The sequence below is a fragment of the Camelus ferus genome, chromosome 5 (genome assembly GCF_009834535.1).
Source record: "Camelus ferus isolate YT-003-E chromosome 5, BCGSAC_Cfer_1.0, whole genome shotgun sequence".
Classification (NCBI taxonomy): Eukaryota; Metazoa; Chordata; class Mammalia; order Artiodactyla; family Camelidae; genus Camelus; species Camelus ferus.
In genome coordinates this window covers 69,384,057-69,397,514 of record NC_045700.1, presented here as the reverse complement: position 1 = coordinate 69,397,514, position 13,458 = coordinate 69,384,057, and the positions used below count along the sequence as shown (strand labels likewise).

Genomic DNA, 13,458 nt, shown 5'->3' with positions numbered 1-13,458 from the left:
CCTGTGCTGTACAGTATAATCTTGTTTATCTATTCTGCATTTTGAAATCCCAGCCTGTCCCTTCCCACCCCCTGCCCCCTTGGTAACCACAAGTTTGTATTCTATGTCTGTGAGTCTGTTTCTGTTTTGTGTTTATGGTTTGTTTTTTTTTTTTTTAGATTCCGCATATGAGCGATCTCATATGGTATTTTTCTTTCTCTTTCTGGCTTACTTCACTTAGAATGACATTCTCCAGGAACATCCACGTTGCTGCAAATGACGTTATGTTGTTGGTTTTTATGGCTGAAAGTATTCCATTGTATAAATATACCACATCCTCTTTATCCAGTCATCTGTTGATGGACATTTAGGCTGTTTCCATGTTTTGGCTATTGTAAATAGTGCTGCCACATAGCTCAGTTTTGATAGGCACTGAATTATATCCACTCTGGTTAGGAGGATTATAGATACAGCACAGAAGTTGTAACTTGGAGAAAAAATGGTAAAAGAATGGTAAAAATATATAATTAAAAAGATGATGATTTTAAAAGTCTATCTTGAGGTAAAATTTACTTAATGTGAAATTTTAAATACCATTTTTATATATATTTAAATCATGCACCATCCTTAACTTTAGGGTCGTAGTAAAAGTCTTAAAGGTTTATACAGATCTTTATTTAATTGGATATAGCTTAGAGGAGTTAAGAGAAGACATTTTGGCTTTCATTTACATTTATTTTATTTATATTTAATGTATTTACATTTAAAAATTTATATCTACTTAATATTTTACAATAATATATAATTTTTCTTTAGATTATTCCTTCTCTTGATGAGTATTAATGTAAGTAACTATGATTTGTGCCTTCGTCTAGTAACATAATTTTAAACATTTTCTCTTGTCAGATGGTATGTACAGTTACCTACACAGCAAGCTCATCAGTATCATGAATTAGAGACTCCCTGCCTCCCTCTGTCACCTTCCCCTTTTCCTATGTCTTCTCTTGAAGAAGAGGAAAGTGCAGTTAGAGATGAGAATTGTGCATTACCCTCACGTCTGCATCCTCAAGTAGCACATAAAATTCAAGAATTAGTATCACAGGGAATAGAACAAGTGTATGCAGTAAGGAAACAGCTAAGGTACAGTAGAAACAAATTGTTCTTCTACATTTTTCATTTTTGTTTGTTGGTTTAAATAATATACTCAACATTATAGACATTTTCCAGGATATATGCTATCAGAGTACGTAAGGAATATAGTTTAGTAATTTATTAAAATAATCTTATTTATGAACTGATCATTCTCAAGCAGATGCTTGGCAAGCCATGAGTAATGATTGGAATTACTCATTTGAGATATTCATTCTCATATTTGACAAATTGGACAACTTAAAAATGACATATACATTGAATTATGTACAAATACTTTTACAAAAATATTGTAGAACCAGAAATTTTAAAATGTAGGCCAGGATACTTATTTTAAGCTATTTGAAATGCAGTTAAATTTTATTACAACAAAAGAATACTGTTAGTTTTTTGTCTCATGAAATTTTACATGTAGCACTCTGGTCTAATTTTATTGATAGGCAGGATGTAATAATTATTATTATTATTATATGGCACATGCTGTGTGTGTGCCAGGGATTGTGCTAAGCACTTTGTATGCATGAATGCACTTATTGTTATGAGTCTATAAAGTTGGTGTATTTATCCTCATTTCGCAGACGAGGAGTTGGAGACTTAGAGCAGTTAAAGAACTGACTTCAGAGAAACGGGCAGAACTGAAATATTGGTCTGGCTCTACAGCCTGTGCTCTTTGCCATGATTTCTGCTACTTCACCGTGTTCTACTTGTTATTGTATTGTCTGATCTGAACAACACAATGAGTATTTCCTAGGATTATTTCTTAATTAATACATGGCTTTTTTATTTAGCAGCTTTCTTAGACTTTTTATATTTATTTCCATTGGGCCATTGTTAGAACAGAGCCAAAATTTGGTAAAGCCATCCACTCTTTACTAAACCTAGATCTTAGGGACAGAGGTATAATACAGCTCTGCAACATGGTCTACTGAATGGAATGCACAAAGCATATATATATTGAATTTTATGATTTCTTTTATATGTTTTTTATACAGTTGTGTGTCAATGCTGCCTTTCATTTCTGTCTTCTCTTTTGTCTCCTTGTAAAATTTGAGCAGGTCATATTTCATATATTAATTGATGCTTTTTGGAAGCAATGAAACATGTTAATGTGCATAACCTTGGTGTACACCCAATCTTTCTTACTTTGTAGTAGGTGTATAACTGTGGGCAAATCACTTCTGTAGGCCTCAGTTCCCTCATCTGTAAAGTCAGAATGGTAATAGTACCTACCTGACAGGATTATAGTATAGGTTAAAGGAGATGCTAAGTATGAAGTGTTCAGTGCAATGCCTGACATAGTAAGCATTCAAAAAAAAATTACACTTAAATTGAAAATAGTGATTTATTTAAATTCGTAAAACAATCAAAGCTCACTCCAAAATATACAGGTGTTTAACCAATGAAAATACTACATTTCTTTAATCTGCAGGAATTTGATGACTTAATGTATGGGAGAAAAGTGGAAAAATATAAAACTATAAACCATACTTTATAGAAATTTATGCTAAAAGAGAACCTTTTTCATTTAATCTGAAGTAGATTGCTGGATTGTTTATGTTTTTATTCTATTTTATATCCTCCACAGAAAATTTGTGGAAAGGGAACTGTTCAAACCTGATGAGGTACCTGAAAGACATAATTTATCCTTTTTTCCAACTGTAAATGATATAAAAAATCACATCCATGAGGTACAGAAATCCTTGAGAAATGGAGATAATGTATATAACTCAGAGATTATTCCAGCAACGGTATGATTACAACTGTAATTCCTTGTTTTATTACAAAATCTTTCTCAGCTTCTATTACTATTTGGCCTAATGTGCATGGTTGCTATTAGGCCATATAAATAACTGTAATATAAGGAAAAATAGTAGTATCTTTTTCTTAAAATATAAACACAATGAACTCTCAGATGATGATTTGACTAAACTATTTTTATTACTCTCACAAGAAGAAATATCAGTAATATTCCAACCCTGACTGTAATAACAATAGTAATCTTCACTTAAAAATCAACATATTTTAAATCTGTAAAAAGTATCTTTTACTCATTTAACAGATAGCTGTTGAGTATATACTGTGTATAACTCCACCTCTTTTTAAAATAGGTCAGTAGTTCAGACTTGAATACACAAAGTGATAATGTTGGTTCTGTTTGCCATCTATGGATATAAATTTTACCTCATTCTGTGATACTATAGTCTTTCCCTGAAAAGTGGCCATTTCTATGAAAATTTTGCCTACTCTGAAGAGATTAGTATCATTAACCAGAAACTACTAATTGTAATACAAACAGTGATTCAGGCATTAAAATCTCAGTAGCAATATCTTTTGCTCCCCATATTTTTACCTCTAAATTCAGTAACTGAATAGATTGAATTTTTTTTTAAGTTAGAGCTTACCATTCTTTTCTATCCAAAATTCTTCATTATTCACTATCCAAAATTCAGGGACTTAAACAAATTTGGTTAGCAGTGGTCTTTGCCATCTTTGCCATCTACTTGCTATCCAAATTCTTGCTATCTAAACTTGGGAAGCTAATTTATTTGGATAGTTAAGTATACTTATGCTTTGAGAATGTGAACAAGGAAAGAGAGTAATTATAGTATAAAGCACATTTATACTATGACTGAATAAAATATGACAATTGCATTGCTATTTTAAAATAATTATCAAGATAAATGCTTGAATTTTACTGAAGTTAATTTTCCCATTTCAGCTTCAATGGACTACAGATAGTGGGAATATTCTCAGAGAGACTGTAACAGTTACATTTGCAGAAGGTAGGTTATCTTGAATACTTTTGAGATATAAAATCAAATAATGTTAAAACTGGAAGACATAAGATATCTCACCTAATTTATCTCATCTAATTTATGAATAAGGAAACCACAGCCCAAAGAAGCAAGAGCAACTACGTTAGGATTTATCAAAATATTTCCAGCTATTTGAATTTCCTCCTATATAATCAACTTTTATACTTCTTTATGATTGAAATTTTGAGGCTAATGATTACTAATACAGTTTACTATGCAGCTAAGCTAATTTTAATAGTAATAACACTAAGATACCTTGATCAGAAAACCATTGTCCTGACACAACATTGTAAAATGATTATAAATCAATAAAAAATGTTAAAAAAAAAAAAAGAAAAAAAGAAAACCATTGTCCATTTGTATGATTTGTTTTTTCTCATATGTTCTTACTCCTTTGTTCTCTCAATATTTCAAGCTTATTTCAGCCCTTTTTTTCTCTTCTCTAGATATGTCTTTCCTCTTCTTCTGCATGGCAAACTCCTCTCACTACTCAAATAGCAACCTCTTGGCTTTAAATGTGCCCTTTACTTCACTCCTTTTGTAAAGTTAGATATTCACTCTTTTGTACTTACCTCTGCTTTAATGTGGTATCCTTTTGTTTATTATCCATACCTTTCATTATGATTTGAGGATTGTGTTTTATTCAAATGAATGTACCTAATTCTTAGCATAATGGCTGCTAAAAAGTTAATACCTGAAAAAATGCTTTAGAATAAATTAATAATTACATATAATTATTTCTTTATTCTTCAGCTTATTAACCTTTAAGAGCCACTTAAAGAATTAGAATTAATTAATTTGTTCTGTGTATATTTAACTCTGTGATAAATGCTGAACATAAAAAAAACAAGTAAGTTTCTTGCTTCATTGAATTTAGAGTTTAACAAGAGGAAAAGACACCAAAGTATATTCTAATTACTATTATGAATCGTGCCATGAGAGAGTTGTTCCAAATTGGGAATGGGAATAGTGATAGAGACATATAACTTAGTCCAAAGAGTAGGGAAGGGACACTTGATAAAGTGACTTTTATTTTTTTATTTTTTATTTTTTTAACATTTTTTATGGATTTATAATCATTTTACAATGTTATGTCAAATTCCAGTGTAGAGCACAATCCTTCTGCCATATGTGAACATATATACATTCATTGTCATATTTTTGAAAAAGTGACTTTTAAATTGAGAACTGAAGAATGAATAGGAATTTGCCAGTCAAAGGAATAGCATGTTTGAAGGCTAAGCAAGAAAGAGCTTGCCATGTCCAAGGAACTTAAGAAAGCTAGTGTGGTTTTAAGTATAGACAATGCTTGGAGATAAAAACCGGTAACTCAAAATAAGTTTAGGAGGCCCCTTCAGCTGTCCAAATGGGATGTGATAGTGGTTTAGATTACAGTTGGTGGCATTTATACTAGAAATTGACAGATTAAGTTATTTAAAAAGTTGAATTCAAAGGCTTTGGTTCTTGATTGAATAGATGTGGGAGATAAAAGAGTGAGAATGATCTGGGATGATTTCTTGAGTTTCTTCCATGAGCAACTGCTAGTGGCATTTACTGAGCTCAGCAACCCCGACATAAGAATAGGGTATTGGTAGCAGGGGAGAAAAATAGATCATGAGATCAACTTTGGAAAAGCATGAGTACCAGGCCATTTCAGTGTAGTGGATTGGGACAATGCCATATTGGAGTGGTTGAATAGTGAATGGGAGATGAATGAAGAGGTAGAGGCAATGTGGACCACTTTTTCAAAAAGTTTGCTATGAAGGGAGTATGGGGTTAAGGGAAGATATTTTAGGACAGGAGAGATCTGAGAGAGAGATGAAGATGAAGGTACTTGATAGCTTTTGTGAAGGGAAGTTGAGGACATTTCTATCTGATAGCTTCTCTTTTCTCTTTAAGAGTGCTAAGAATGAGAAAAGGTCTCAGGAAGGGTGGCCAGGATTTGAAGAAACTGGACATTAAACATCAAACATAAAATAGAGTGAGAGAAACTTTGTAAGATTGTCATATACGTGAAGACCCTATTGAGGCTGATGATCATGAGTTGGTATTAGTAGTAGCAGTGAGTTTCTTCTTCAGTGGCAGTCATCTTTATGTGCATAGGCCCTGGAAGCCATTTTCATCTGGAATTAGGATTTTATCAAGGAGGGTAAGACCAAAGGATGGGGAGGCAAGGGAGTTTAGGGTATTTGCAAGAGAGTGACTAAAATCACAAACCCAGGACTCTACGCTGGATGGGGAGAGAATTTTATTAATGAAGATATTGATGGATCTGAAGAAAACTGAAAAATCAATTAGCAGGAGGTTCACATGAGACTGAAGAACAATTGTGGTGGAGTGCCTGAGAAAAATTCCTGGAAGAGTAAGAGGTTGTGATCAGAGAATTGGCTGTTTGAATTAGAGCTTTTAGATATACAATAGACCAGGGTACGACCATAGTAGTGGGTGACTGCAGCAAAGTGAAGTGGAAAGACGATTAGAAATGAAGAAGGTAGGAAAAGTGAAAGTGCCATTAATTCTCTCATCAGTCCTTTGAGGAAAATTCTCTTCTTATCCTGGTTTTACAGATGAGGAAACTGAAGTTTAAAAACTGAGTTAAATAGCATATTGAAGATCACAGAGAAAAGTTAGCACTTAAATCCATTCTTGTCTCACATTGGGACCATTTTTAAAAATTACTCAGTTACATAGATGTAATATGCAATATGGAAGCAATATATAGTTGTTGATAATTGATTTTTGATTGACTTAAAGATATGAATATATTTGGATTAACATGTAATAATTACATGAGAAGGACTCAAATTTCCTAAGGACAATTACTTAAAATATTGAGATATTTAGAAAGAAAGACATTTTTACTCTTACTCATTTATTCCAAAATGAGTTATTGAAAGAAAGTTAATATTATTATTGAAGGCCTGCTTTATGCCAGGCATTGTCCTAGGCATTAGGGCTACCAAAGATGAATTAAATTTGGTCTTTGTAACTGAGAGACTCAATAGACTTTCCATATCTGGAGAAATTTAGGTGTAGTTCAGCAACATAAAATAGAAAGTGGGCTAGATTAGAGTTATATTTATATAGAATCTTTCAAGGAAAAAAATTTCTCACATCCCATCCTATACATACTGAATTAAAATTACTAGAGGTTGAACCTAAGAATGTAATTTTTTTTTTTTTTTTTTTTTTTTTTTTAGTTTCCTTAGTTATTCTGATGATCTACTAAGTTCTGGGTATAGTGGACAAGCTCACCTTTTGAAGTCCTTTTCAAACCTTTGCCGTTATTTCCTATTCCATTTCTGATAGTAGGGGTTGTAATAAAGTATGTCATAGAAGCCATAAAAATTATTTTGTTTTAATAGTTTATTTTTTATATAATACAGGAAATTCACCGGGAGAATCACTTTCCCCCAAAGTGGAAACAAATCAAACAAAGGGTTCTTTGTCTCCAGAACCAACCCACTTGCTCTCCTCACTTTCTGCATTTCAGCCAAAAATATTCACACAACTACAGGCAAGTATCAAATGTAATAGCCAAATCTGAGGCCTTTATCTTTCTTCCTCAATTTCCCCTCGTCTCTTAGGAATTTTACAGAATTGTTATGGAATTACAGTAATGATCGAAGATGTCATCATTAATTTCCTGACTTTTTGATATCTTCATTTAAGATGATAATTTAAAAAATATGTTTTGGTAAAGTTTGAATTGACAGCACATGCAATAAAATTTAGTTGTATTGCGTTTCCTTTGATTCTTGTTTCTGTCCTCAGTTAATATTTGTTAGTAACTATATTCTTAGATTTTATTCCAATTTTGTGTCAAAAAAGTAGTATGTTCGATGAGAAAATCACACGTAGTAAATTCAGACATTTTGATGTAACTCTTTTTGGTTTAAAAGGGTTTGCAGTTGCAACCAAGGTTCACTTCTGTTGGATCACCAGCTCCGATATCAGTAAATAACCACCCCTCCTCTAGTCCTTCAAGACTTCTGGATTCAGTAGGAGGCGCTCTAATGAATAATAATTCTCTACTGCTTGGTCAGAGTCATAGCCTTCAAACAGATACATGCCTAACTGAAAACAATAGTATTGCCTCTACTGTGGGTAACCTTCCAGGACCAGATCAAAATCTGGTTGCCGTGGATCAGCTGGTGGAAGTTGGAGATGATGAGGATACAGAGAATCTGGAAAGAAGTGTTCATCGGATTCTGTTGGGAAATGTGCAGACCATTCCAGTACAGATTATAGACAGCCACCCAGCTCTTAGTAAGTTAAAATCATCTTATGATTTTATTTTTTTAACCTTTATGGACCATCATCACTATTACACTACAGAAAAAACTGTCATTTCTACCCAATGGGTTTATAATATATAAATAGATCAAGTAAAACTAAAAGAAAAAGGGGAAAATTGCATGAGCGTGAGTTTAATACCTTTTAAACTTCTAATTTTTTCTTCTCTATCAAAATTATTCATTCCCTAACTACTTAGTTTTACATGGAAAATCTGTGGTGATATGAAATCAGGAAGGTCATTTTAGAATGCATGAAAAAAATTAGAGAAACTCTAAAAGAAAAACTCTTTAGTGTAAAATTTATTATGGGAAAATGATACAAAGAAAAATGAAATGCAATTGGCAGATATAAAGGTTAAAAGGAGGATTTTGATTTACAGATTTAAATGTTGAATTCTATGAATCAACTTGAAATGAAACTAGTTAGACTTGGAGACTTGGGTTTAATCCAAGACTTTGTTGCCTTCACTTTGGAATGAACCCAGTCAACATAGGAATAAACTCTTTTAACTTCTGCTTGACCTATGTCACCACTTCTCCCACAGATTGTTCTTGATTAGGCACTTCTGTGGGAAAAGATTTGCAGTTTGCTTTGAAGAACAGAAGTCTTCAGAGAAATTATCCTTAGAACATGTATTTTCCTTCCATATGTGACATATTTCCTTCCAGAAGAGAATCATTGTCTTTTTAAATTGACAGGAAGTATTACTTTTAAGAAAATTTATCCAGAGGGCTGTGGGCAGTTTTCTTTAAGAACTTTAGTAGAAGAGAGAGAAAGGGAATATGTATGAATTAATCCTCACAACAACTCCATGAAATAGTTAGTGGAGTCCCTATTCTACACATGTGGAAACCAAGGCTCTGGGAGATTAAGTAATTGCCAAAAGATCACATCTAGTAAGTGACAGAGAGAGGATTCAAACTCAGATCTGCCTTCTCTCTAAAACTTCTTTCCATTCTAAGATGCTTCCTCCTTCTGTGTTGTGCCAACTTATATCTGGGAGCTCTAATTCAGATTGCTTTAAAGGAGACCCTCTTTGGATCTGAACTTGCATGATTTATCAAGTTAGATCCAAACTGATCTGAGGTTCTACTTCACTTGAATATGAATTCTTAGGTCACTGAAATCCATCCTCTGCTAGTTTTCTCATTATGACTTGGGCAGAACTCCAACACACTCATATGTGACAAGTATTAGGTGTGTTCAACATACTTTTCTGAACAAATATGGTCTCCTTAACCTTGGTTCCTACAGCAATTGAAAAACCGATATTCCTGAGAAAGAGAAAGATTTTATTTTATCAGTTCACAGTAGTGTTGCTGGTATGCTATATTTATATTCATTTGGTTGCAAATACTTTGAAATTGGAATGCTAGGTGCATTCTGAAATGTTTTGTATTAGCAAACATTCACATAGCTCTGACTTAACTGTACAAGCTATCATTTAAGATGTGGCATATTTTTTTCTGAAGTACTTATGAAGTGAAGTTTAAGGAGAACATTTTCCTTGATGTATGACCACATACGGAAACCGTATGAGAATGGTAACACATCAGTGAATTTTTAGTATATATGCCTGACGTTTGCAAAGCAAATCATTTTCAAATAATGAGAGACTTCCTGACTTTTATTCACACGTTTTTAAAGACAGTTAAGTTTAAATTTGCGATATTCCTTATAAATTTTTTAAATTATGGACTGCTTTTTGGTCAAAGTACCTTTTGAAGAGAACAACTATACAGTTTTCTTGGTCTCTTTTTTTTTCCATACTGAAGGAATTTAATATGAATCGCTGTTAAGATGTCAGACACACTGAGTTCTCAAAAACACCAACTGTTTTTCTAAATTACTTGGTTCTTTTTCCAAACTACTGCTTTTTGCATTGCTTCTAAATTCATATAATTCTAAAGATTCCAGTGTTATAAACTATATTAACCCTTAGGGTTTTTCTTTTATGTTTGGTTTTAAAGTTGAAGAAAATCCAGAAGGTACCATTTCTGTGAACCAAGTTAAGCAAGAACCCAAAGAACCAGGATTGTCTATGGAAGCAAAAAAAAAATTTGGACTGTAAGAAATTATCTGCTACATAAATTATTGAAGCTTTTCAGAATTTACAACATCGGTGACTTCTGATGTTATAGAAAAGAAGGTGAATATTGTCAAAGAGCAGTATTGTGATAAGTGGACTGAAGACTGATTCAATGAGCAGCTTTAATTTAAAACTGATATATTTGTTGCCAATTCCCTATTTTTACATTGAGATATTTTATTCCTTTTATTTTGTATAATTCTTATGTTTTTTGAGTATCTAATAAGGCCAGTATTTCAAAAGATCATCTGAAATTATCCACAGCAATGTAGTCTGAACTCAAATATTTATCTAACTCATCCTCTGAAAATATCTAATTTTGGTTCTTAAAAAAATAACAAAAACAGTGTGTGAGTGTACGTGTGTGTGATGACTTTTTTTAAGTTCTGAAAGAACTTACTCCTTCTTTAAAGTTGTAAAGAAAAATTTTAAATTGACAGGCAAATGAGAGAGTATCTGTAGTCTGTCTCCTTTGGAAAGAAAAACAATAGATTTTACATCATAACATGAAGTCTAGCATTCACATCTGTGAAAACTATGTCATTGCATTTTAGCTTCTTCCATTCTGATTTTTATACTTCTAACTACAAACCAATAGCATACCAATGGTCATCTGGTAGAAATTTAGTGTCTTTGTAAATACTGAGAATTTTAACTTGAATTAATCAGCTAAACAAGAGAAATATATGTATATTGCATGGTTTTATACAGTATTGTAGGTAAAATACTACTTATGAGTAAAAAAATATAGAAATTGAGCAGATTCAGAAAGAATAGTAGAATTCCCTGATGTTTACAGATAATTTGGGGGAACTTTTTGATATAAGTAGAGGATTTTTTTTTTCCTATTTTATATTGAAGATTTAACTCTGGTTAGAAAAGAATTTGAGTTATTTTTATTTTTCTATGCCAGAGTTCCTAATGAATTGATGTTATTAGAATTGATAGTATTTCAAGGTAAGGTTTTAAGTTTAAAATTTAGCTCATATTTAAAACTTTGTAACAACTGATGTGTTATATTTGCTTGTTGAGTCAGTATATTTACGTCAAATACTGAATAAGTACTAATCAGTATATTCATTATGAGCTTCTGTTTTCTGAAAGGTTGGGAAACTAGAAATGTCAATTATAACTGTCAAGAAACCAACCTAAAGGCTCCCCCCTTCCCCTGCCAGAGATCTTTTGTGGGTTTATTTACATTTTTATTTGAAAATAATAAGGATTTCAAATGAGTATTAGTGTTAAATATTCAAAGCATGCAGAATATAATATGAAATTCAACCTTAAGTGAATATAAATCTTTTTGCAAGTATGTTTACTTCAAATACTGAATAAGTATTATCAGTATATTCATTATAAGCTACTGTTTTCTGGAAGGTTGGTAAGCTAGAAATGTCAATTATATCTGTCAAGATCAACCTAAAGGCTTTTTTTTCTCCCAAAGATCATTTGTGAGTATATTTAAATTTTTATTTAAAAGTAATAAGGATTTCAAATGGATATTAATGTTTAATATTTAAAGTGTGCAGCATATAATATAAAATTTAACATTAATACTTTACATGAATATAAATCTTTTTGGCTTTTCTAAGTCCAATCTCCCATTCTTAATTCACTTTAATTGTATCAGGTACACGACATGTATCTGTGAGTACATGTTATGTTAGAAGTGGATGGAATTCTAAAATTCCTTACTCTTTAGACTTATCCTCTATTTAACATAAAATTCACTATTTATACCTCTATTTAATGCAAAGTTGATATTCAGTTACCTATATGATTTTTTAATAAGAATTGCTTTTTCCCCCTAAGAATTGATAATATTTGATGTCAGCGTTTATAGAGGCACACTGCCAAATCTATGTTGTGCTTAGTTAAACACAACTCTGAGTTACCTCAAACCCAGATTTCTCTTAGTCTGTATATTCTTAAAGGAAGTAAGTCCAAATTAATTTATGTTTTGTGTTGTATTGTGGGTAATATTTTCATTTGTTATTTCTAGTTTTTATGGAAAATTTTTTCAAGATTTTAAGTAACAGATGTTCATCTTTCTATGATGATAATAATTTGTTATTAAATATTTCACCAATTGAACTATATTCCTTTGGAGACATTCCTTGCTTTTTGATGTTGAGTTGCTAAGGAGAAATGCTTGTTAAGATGCAAATGCTAGTCAGTTACCTATGAGGATGAGAGATGTCAGAGGATCCAGACTTTGGCAGTTGATCAATAACAAAACAGAGTTTAAAAATATTTCTCAGTTCATTCTATGTGAATGTCTCTTCTGATACTGTTTTTTTTTTTTTAATTGAGAAGACAGAAAGTTACAGTGTGTCTTCCCCACAATCAAAAAAGCAATAGAGAAAAAAAAAAAGTATGAAGGAAAGTTTAAATCCCTAATTGTATACTCTTTTGGTTTTTAGGTAGAAACTGGAACTATCAATATTTTCATGTAAGTATTTCAATGAGTAGCTCTTTAAAAATGGTTTCTAAATTAGTTTTAAAAGATTCATTTGTCCTCAAATGCCTGTTCAGTCACAATATATCAGTATTGTATTTTAAAGATGCTTAGTATTGCTTTTTTAAAAGTGTGTTTACACATTTTTATTAAATACAGTGCATAAAAGTTTCAGTATTATATTTGGCATTCTCCTAGCAGCTCTACAGCAAAGTTTGACATATGCTCTTTGGTGTCACATATTACAAGTTGTAATACCTGTAGTAGAAAGTTGGACATTCAAAATAAGCCATTAGAATTCATAATTACAGTTGAGCTTGTTTCTTCATTCAATTTTCATGTCCCAAGCCTCCAAGTGGACATTATATATACTACAGTGAATTATAGATAAACACAGCCATGGTGGGTCTTTCCCTCAATATTAGTTTTCTGTGTAAGAAGTTAACATACATAAAAAGCTTTTATGTCTTATGCAAGGTAAATGTTTTCTAAAAGTCACAAAAGTGATAGAAAATAGACTTGGGGACATTGTCCTGCATTAGAGTGTCTAATTTTGAGGCCTACCAGTTTGTTTTTCATCATTATATCCTATCAGAATACATACTTAATCATGTGAATATGAGAAAGATGCTGTTTAATTTTGTACCAGGTTTTTATAAAAATTTTTA

The 13,458-nt window shown here is 31.8% G+C and overlaps 1 protein-coding gene across 1 annotated transcript in view; it reads left to right on the top strand.

Annotated features, from left to right (window-relative positions):
* The window catches only part of CARF (calcium responsive transcription factor), a 42,061-nt gene extending 29,355 nt beyond the window's left edge, over positions 1-12,706 (top strand). Inside the window, 7 exon segments of the mRNA XM_006189439.3 lie at positions 886-1,119; positions 2,714-2,876; positions 3,848-3,911; positions 7,331-7,461; positions 7,847-8,213; positions 10,214-10,293; positions 10,295-12,706. Coding sequence (XP_006189501.3) covers positions 886-1,119; positions 2,714-2,876; positions 3,848-3,911; positions 7,331-7,461; positions 7,847-8,213; positions 10,214-10,293; positions 10,295-10,333 — 1,078 coding nt within the window. The 3' untranslated portion in view covers positions 10,334-12,706.
* The last annotated feature ends 752 nt before the right edge of the window (positions 12,707-13,458 follow it).